Genomic DNA, 9,029 nt, shown 5'->3' with positions numbered 1-9,029 from the left:
TAAGCCCCTGCAGGCCTGGTTTCTTCACAGGAAAAAAAAAATCCCTTTTAAATCCTCTCCCCTTTCCCTGGAAGAGGAGAGGAAACATGCCAACTAATACCTTATACAAGGTGACAGTCATTTAAAATGGTTCTTTTGAATTAACCCCTTCCTGCTCAGTCTCCTCTTTAGGGTATAACTACTTTACAGTGTGTTCAGGTATCTGGGCCATGGAGGGCAGCAAAGCATTGACTTCCCGGGAAGCAATGTGTAAGGGAATGGTAGCAATGGGAGCTGAGAAAACTCACTGAGCTGTTATTTTCCATTTGCCGCTCACACCCGCAAGGTCCATTCTCTGCCCTTCTACTCCATGCTCTGTGACAAAGGAGGCTGACCTCAATGGACTGTAGCAACAGCCTTTTTTGCCAGTTGGCATCTGGCTGGGTCTGGCTAATGGTGAGCATTGGGAGGAGATCAGAGAGCGGGAAGAGAGGGAGATAAAGATTTTGTGCTCCTGTCTGCCTCCTAGCTGTGTTACATTTGGGCAGAGTTCACACTGTGCTACCTAAAGACACAGCTCCTATCAGGCAGCCCTTCTTGCATGGCTACAGTTCTTGTTGGGTTCCAATAACACAGTTACTTCCCTTTGTCCCTTCAGTCTTTGGGGTGACAACAGCTCCCCGCCATGCATTGCCTCTGTATGCCTCACCATCACTGTAGATTCCCTGAATTTTACCCACACCACCATAAACAGCCCCTTCATTAAGCTCAGCTAGGAAAACCCCTTGAGTATACCATCTCTTTCCTGCCAATACCCTGACTTAAACGCTTATATCACTTTCACAAATCCTATCCCGCAGAATTCCAGAAGGTTCCCTACCCTGAGAAGAAAGATCACCTGATCCGATTGCCTTTTCGAAAGAGACTGATCTGCATTTCCTCAAACACCTGACATATTCTCCATACATTGAGCTCTCCTAAATTAAGGTTGCATTATTGTGCCTACACAATAAAAATGAAGTTTGAGCCAGTTCCATTTTTGTTTTACCTGTTCTTAGTCATCTGTCTTGGGGAGAGGGGATGCTGCAAACCTAATTACATTGCTTTCCTCCCAGTGAGATATGTTCAACTTGCTTTACCTTAAACACTTAATCCAGTTCCATGGGGAAGATGATACTTGACATGAATCCGATCATCAGTTCCTTACTATCTGTTATTCCTACGGTATTCCCCAGCTCGGTGATAGCCCACATCTCAGAGCGATCATGCCAAAATTTTCACTTGTCCTCACCTACCATATCTATTAGACATCAAGTACCATGGGATCTACTTCCTAGATATCTTTTTGAAATTTTAATATGCTCTATTTAACCCAATATACCCAAAATATTATCATTTCAACATTTACTCAGTATAAAATTATTAATAAGGTATGTTAATTCTGGTAGGTAACAAAATATTCTAAATATCTTCTTTCAAATTCATCCATTTGCTCCAGCTCCACAGTCACTATCTTAATTCAGGACTTGATTTTCTTATACCTAGATTATTGAAATATCTATAGTCTCTCCCTATTTTCTTCCATTCTCCTCACATTAGTCAAACTGATCTTTGAAACACAAATATGTTCACAACACTTCCCTTTCAATGGCCCTCCTTTAGGATAAAATCCAAACTCCTTACCCTAGTGTAGAAGATCCCATTGGTATTTCCCTTTTCAGCTTCAGCTTCTGCCTCCTCCCTTTTCACACCTCTGTTCATCATTCTTGTGATGGGGTCGTGTTTTCTCATGTCTCCATGCCCTGCTTTCCACATTCCCTTGTATGGTACACACTTAGCCTTTGCTGACTAACTCCCCCTATTCATCTCTCAGACTCATCTTAGGCATCATCTTTTCTAGAAATCTTTCCCATGAACCCCTTCACCCCAAGTTGGTTTAATAGCCCCTCTATGTGATCCTTTAGCCCCCAGCCCTTCACTTGGTAGCATGTAACACACTGTTTGGCAATATTTATCTACATGTCTGTCAATACCCTGTCACTTTTAGGGTGAGAAACTGTATCTTTTTTTCCCCCAGTGCTTAGCACAGAATGTGGCATACAGTAGGATATTCAAAAAGTGTGTCCTGAATGAGTGATTAAATGAATGAATGAGCTCATGAATGGAGTGTATGCTTGAATTCACTTACCTGCATAAGGCCGATATATGGACCCTGACCCTTCTTGGGATGGCATATAACTAATGAGAACATTTTTTGCCATTTCTCTCCTTCCAGGTAGGGCTGTATCGGGCTGTACCGAAACCACTCTGGAGTGATTAAGAATAGAAAGAGATGAGCTGGCCTTTTGTGTCACAGGCCTTCCCTACTCCCTAAAGCTATAGTTATGGAGCAATAGAGCTAGCCTGAATTAATTAGGGAGGAGTGGGGGAGACAAATTCTGTCCCTGAGAGACACCAAGTTCTTCTACACCATCCATCAGCCTTGAGCACAGATGGGATGGAGGCCAAGCCTAAAAATACATCAGCCTTAGGTGACATCAGGACTCTGTTCTTTTATGTCTAATTCACCCCAGATGGAAGGGAAAGCACTTGATGAATAGTCTTTGAAACAAGTGGAGAAATGTGTATCATGCTAGGAATGACTATAGGGGCAAAAGGCCACTGTGGATTTCCTTGTCAATAAAAATGAACTCTAATAGGAATTTCAGTAAGGAACCAGCAGAAACATCCTTGTCATCATCATTCTGAATTTGTGTTTATTGAGCACACAACAAATGCTAGTCTCTGCTCAGAACATTTGATGAACACCATTTCTGTATCTATAAGGGACTAGGGAATACTTGCCACTATTGTGATGCCAGTCACCCAGCCAGAACACAAAATGAACTTTTATGAATATTCTAAAGCATTATGAGGAAGGGGTCTTAGACTATATGTAAGCATCCTTGATTAGTGTTTTCCCCATTGGGAGTCACCCTCCCCATAATCTTGCTCACAACCGGCAAGGAAGAAAAACAGGAAAAAAGAGGACGAGTCAAGGTATAGTCCTGAGAAAGTCACAAAAATTGGGGCAGTGGCACTCCATAGATGTTTGGAGATGGCAATAAGTATCAGGGGATGACCAAAGGAATGGAGTGGTAGGAACCATCCCTGTCCATCTCATGGCCCCTTCATGCACAAGTGTTTTTACCCAGACTTTAAGCTTTGGGGTAAGTGATAGGAGCTGTAGAGCTCTGACGAGCTGCTTGACTGTGCAGTTACCTCTCAACTGAGGATCTGTCTTATCATTTTGTATGAAGGAGCACTTTGGGAGTTGGGGGCTAGTGGGCACTCACCAGCTAGGTAAACATTAGAGAGAATTATTGTTCTTTTTTTTGGCCACACCGTAGGATCTTAGTTCCCCGACCAGGCATCGAACCCGCGCCCCCTGCATTGGAAGCACGAAGTCTTAACCACTGGACCGCCAGGGAAGTCTGAGAATTATTGTTCTTGATGAATTTGGTAAATAGCCACTGACCCACTGGTTTAAGGGAAACCGAAAATGAATGACTGGGGAGTTAAAAAGCATGCAAACACTGGGTTACACTACTGGCAAGTGGGTAGGAACTGGCCTCGTCTTAGTACCTCTTTTCAAGGCTCCCTTCCCTCCTCTTTCCCACCCTCTCCAATCTTCTGCTAAAGCTCAAGGTTTGAGGCAGTGGTCAAGCTCCATGGCATAAGAATTGGTGTTCCTCATGATGCTCTCCACCAACATGACAGGCTTGGGGTGTCTTCCAGCAAAGCAAGAGAGCCAGGTGCAGATCAACATGGCCGCAGCTGCGCCACCTCCAGCACAGTAGTATGCCCAGCCAAGCCGACAGGTACCTGTGGAAACAGGGACAGAGACATGAGGGTTAGAGTGTCTTCTCATACGTTCTCTTTGAGACGTTAGGTTTAAAGTGAGAGTAGGAAGCAGTGAATGCGGGTGGGCTTACTCTTTCCTCCCTTGCTGATGGCTGGTATTAGCTTTAGCAAGAGGTTATAAAATTTTATTCTGTTACAGTAGGAACCTGGGGGTGATGTTGGTGGTGGTAGTGGTGGTGATGCTAATGACAGTGATGACAAGAACAACTTGATCAAGTGTCAAGAACTATGCTAAGCTCTTTAGACATATATTTCATTGATCATTATAGTAACTATATGAGTTAGCTACTCTTATTATCCCTGTTTTATACAAGAGGAGGCAACCAAGGCACAGGTTAATTGTGAAAAATCACACAGAAAGTGGTAGGGTCGGGATATAAACCCTGGCTCATCTTGACTCTGAAGCTCCACAGTTTTAACCACACTGATATATTACAGTTCATGGACTGTTTTCAAAGAACTATATCCTGTATCATCAGGAAATTTGCAGGCAAAATCAAATCCCTTGCTCCGTACCACATGTCTCTATCCTAACCTAATTTTTCAACATCCAGGGAGGAAATATGCATGGGAATCAAGGCCAAGCTTCTAAGGGGTAGTTTCAGTTTGAAGGATAATGGGAAAGGTCACCTGCTCAAAAATATCCACCCCACAACTTATCATTCATTCTACCAGAGGTAGATTCTTTCCTTTGAAGTGTTTGAGTTTTTTCAGAGATCCGTCAGAAAAGGTCAATGCCCAAAGAAAGAAAGCTATTATATTACAAGGGATCAGAGTAATAAATAACTGCTAAAATCAAGTGCTTAAGCAAATAGGACTCCAGAAATTGGAGTAGATGTCCAGTGATACAAAATTGCAAAGGAATTCTGAGAAAAAAAATGTGGGCAGTGACTTTCGCCTACCTCACAGTCTTGCAGAAAGTGAGTCCTGACTATAGTCAGTCAGGTGGGGATGTCAAGACTGATCTTCATGACAATTTACTTTTTTTAATTGAAGTATAGTTGATTTCCAAGATTATATTAGTTTCAGGTGTACAGCATAGTGACTCAGTATTTTTACAGATTATACTCCATTAAGAGTTATTATAAGATAATGGCTATAATCCCCTGTGCTATAGAATATATCCTGTTGCTTCTCTATTTTATACACAGTAGTGTGTATCTCTTAATCCCATACCCCTGTCTTGTCTCTCCCCCTTTCCTCTCCCCACTGGTAACGAAGTTGGTATTCCATATCTGTGAGTCTGTTTCTGTTTTGCATGTACGTTCATTTGTATTATTATTTTAGATTCCACATATAAGTGATACCATACAGTATTTGTCTTTCTCTGTCTGACAAACCACTAAGCATAATATTCTCTAGGTCCATCCATGTATCTTCAAATGGCAGAATTTCATTCTTTTTTATGATGGAGTATAAATAGTGCTGCTATGAACATTGGGGTGCACGTATCTTTTTGAACTAGTGTTTTTGTTTTTTCCTGATATATACCCAGGAGTGGAATTGCTGGGTCATATAGTAGTTTTTTGAGGACTCTCCAAACTGTTTTCCATAGTGTCTACAGCAATTTATATTCCCACCAACAGAGTACAAGTGTTCCTTTTTCTCTGTATCCTCACTAACATTTGTTATTTGTAGACTTTTTGATGATAGCCATTCTGACAGGTGTGAGGTGGTGTCTCATTGTTTGTTTGACTTGAATTTCTCTGATAATTAGCAATATTGAGCATATTTTCATGTGCCTGTTGGCCATCTGTATGTCTTCTTTGGGAATATGTCTATTCAGATCTTCTGTACAATTTTGACTGGGTTGTTCCTTTTTATGATATTAAGTTATATGAGCTATTTGTATATTTTGGATATTAACCACTTGCAGGCCATATCATTTGCAAATACTTTCCTCCATTTCATAGGTTGTCTTTTTATTTTGTTGATAGTTTCCTTTGCTGGGCAAAAGCTTTTAAATTTAATTAGGTCCCATTTGCTTAGTTTTGCTTTTTATTTCTTTTGCCTTGGGAGACAGATACAAAAAAGACATTGCTACAATTTATGTCAAAGAGTGTTTTACCTATATTCTCTCCTAGGAATTTTATGGTTTCAGGTCTTACATTTAGATCTTTATCCCATTTTGAGTTTATTTTTGTATATGGTATGAGGAAATCTTACTGTTTTATATGTAGCAGTCCAGTTTTCCCAGCACCAGTTTTTTTTTTAACAGTTTACATCTCTTTATTCTCAAAACAAGATCACAAGACATTTGTTATAAGTTACTGGGTAGATTAGTTTTTTTTTTTAACATCTTTATTGGAGTATAATTGCTTTACAATGGTGTGTTAGTTTCTGCTTTATAACAAAGTGACCCAGTTATACATGTACATATATCCCCATATCTCTTCCCTCTTTCATCTCCCTCCCTCCTACCCTCCCTATCCCACCCCGCTAGGTGGTCACAAAGCACCGAGCTGATCTCCCTGTGCTATGTAACTGCTTCCCACTAGCTATCTATTTTACATTTGGTAGTGTATGTATGTCCATGCCACTCTCTCACTTTGTCCCAGCTTACCCTTCCCCCTCCCTGTATCCTCAACTCCATTCTCTAGTAGGTCTGTGTCTTTATTCCCGTATTGCCCCTAGGTTCTTCATGACCTTTTTTTCCCTTAGATTCCATATATATGTGTTAGCATACGGTATTTGTTTTTCTCTTTCTGACTTACTTCACTCTGTATGACAGACTCTAGGTCCATCCACCTCACTACAAATGACTCAATTTCGTTTCTTTTTATGGCTGAGTAATATTACATTGTATATATGTGCCACATCTTCTTTATCCACTCATCTGTTGATGGACACTTAGGTTGCTTCCATGTCCTGGCTATTGTAAATAGAGGCCAGCACCACTTATTAAAGAGACTGTTGTATATTCTTGCCTCCTTTGTCATAAATTAATTGACCATAAGTGTGTGGGTTTATTTCTGGGCACTCTATTCTCTTCCATTAATCTATGTGTCTGTTTTTGTGCCAGTACCATGCTGTTTTGATTATTGTAGATTTATAGTATAGCCTGAAATCTGGGAGGGTTATACCTCCAGGTTTGTTCTTTTTTCTGAAGATTGCTTTGGCAATTTGGAGTCTTTTGTAGTTCCATATGAATTTTAGGTTTATGTGTTCTAGCTCGGTGAAAAATATCATGGGTATTTTAATAGGGATTGCATTAAATCTGTAGATTTCTTTCTTTCTGTGGTATTGCCATTTTAGCAATATTAATTCTTCTAATTCAAGAGCATGAAATAGGTTTCCATTTCTTTGTTTCATCTTCTATTTCCTTCATCAATGTTTTATAGCTTTCAGAGTATAGGTCTTTAACCTCTTTGGTTAAGTCTATTCCTAAGTATTTTATTCTTTTTGATGCAATTTTAAAACTGATTTTTTTTACTTTCTTTTTCTGATAGTTCTTTAACAACGTATAGAAAAGCAACAGATTTCTGTATATTAATCTCATATCCTGCAACTTTATAGAATTCACTTATTAGTTCTAATTGTTTTCTGGTGGAGACTTTAGGGTTATCTCTACGTTGTATCATGTCATCTGTAAGTAGTGACAGTTTTACTTCTTCGTTCCAATTTGGATGCTTTTAATTTCTTTTTCTTGTCTGATTGCTGTGGCTAGGACTTCCAATACTATGTTAAATAGAAGTGACAAGAGTGGGCATCCTTGGCTTGTTCCTGAATTTAAAGGAAAGGATTTCAGCTTTTCACTGTTGAGTATGATGTTAGTTGTGGGTTTGCTGTAAATGATCTTTATTATACTGAGATACGTTCACTCTATACCCACTTTGATGAGAATTTTTATCATGAATGGATATTGAATTTTGTCAAACTTTTTTCTGCATCTTTTGAGGTGATCATGTGATATTTATCCTTTCTTTTATTAATTCATGTATCACATTGAATGATTTGTGAATATTGTAGCGTTCTTGCATCCCTGGAATAAATCCCACTTGATCACAGTGTATGATACTTTTTATATATTGTTGAATTTGGTTTGCTGATATTTTGTTGAGGATTTTTGCATCTATGTTCATAAAGATATTGGTCTATAATTTTCTTTTTTTTTAGTATCTTTGTTTGCTTTTGGTATCAGGGTAATGGTGACTTCATAGAACGAATCAGGGAGTGTTCCCTCCTCTTCAATTTTATGAATAGTTTGAGAAGGATAGGTATCATTTTACTTTATATGTTTGATACAATAGAATTCCTATGTGAAGCAATCAAGTCCTGGACTTTTGTTTGCAGGGAGTTTTTAAATTACAAATTCAATTTGACTACTAGTGATCAGTCTGTTCAAATTATCTGTTTTTTCTTGATTCAATCTTGGCAGGTTGTATGTTTCTAGAAATTTTCTTTCTTCTAGGCTGTCTAATTTGTTGGCATATAACTATTCATAATATTCTCATTATTTTTTGTATCTCTGTGGTATCAGTTGTTATTTCTCCTCTTTCATTTTTTATTTTGTTTACCTGGGCCTTCTCTCTTTTATTCTTGGTGAACAAATTTTATCAGTTTTGTTTATCTTTTCAAAAAATAGGTCTGGGTTTCATTGATCTTTTCTATTTTTTAATCTTTATTTAATTATTTCCTCTCTGATCTTTATTATTTCCTTCCTCTGCTGAATTTGGGCTTTTTTTTGTTTGTTTGTTCTTTTTCTAATTCCTTTAGTGGTAGGTTAGGTTGTTTAATTGAGATTTCTCTTTTTTCTTGAGGAAGGCCTTTGTTGCTATAAACTTCCGTCTTAGAACTGCTTTTGCTGCATCTCATAGATTTTGGAGTGTTGTGTTTCCACTTTCATTTGTCTCAAGGTGTTTTCTGATTTACTCTTTGATTTCTTCATTGACACTTTTTTTTTTTTTTTTTTTTTTTTTGCTGAGCTGTGTGGCATGCAGGATCTTAGTTCCCTGACCACGGATCGAACCTGTGCCCCCTCCATTGGGAGTTCAGAGTCTTAACCACTGGACCACCAGGGAAGTCCCAACCCATTGTTTTTTAGTAGCATGTTGCTTCATCTCCATGTGTTTGGGCTGGAGATGGAGGGGCTAGAGCTGGAGCCAGTGTGAGGTGGGACTTCCCCTCTGCTCAGTGGCTGTCACCAC

General features: G+C 39.1%; 1 protein-coding gene across 1 annotated transcript in view; it reads right to left on the bottom strand.

Annotated features, from left to right (window-relative positions):
• Positions 1–3,661: 3,661 nt before the first annotated feature.
• The window catches only part of LHFPL1 (LHFPL tetraspan subfamily member 1), a 43,120-nt gene continuing 37,752 nt past the window's right edge, over positions 3,662–9,029 (bottom strand). Inside the window, exon 3 of the mRNA XM_060138416.1 lies at positions 3,662–3,843. Coding sequence (XP_059994399.1) covers positions 3,662–3,843 — 182 coding nt within the window. The remainder of the gene's footprint in view (positions 3,844–9,029) is intronic.

Source organism: Lagenorhynchus albirostris, chromosome X (assembly GCF_949774975.1).
Source record: "Lagenorhynchus albirostris chromosome X, mLagAlb1.1, whole genome shotgun sequence".
Taxonomy (NCBI): Eukaryota; Metazoa; Chordata; class Mammalia; order Artiodactyla; family Delphinidae; genus Lagenorhynchus; species Lagenorhynchus albirostris.
Note: the sequence above shows the minus strand (reverse complement) of the source record. Positions and strands in the feature narration are given on the sequence as shown.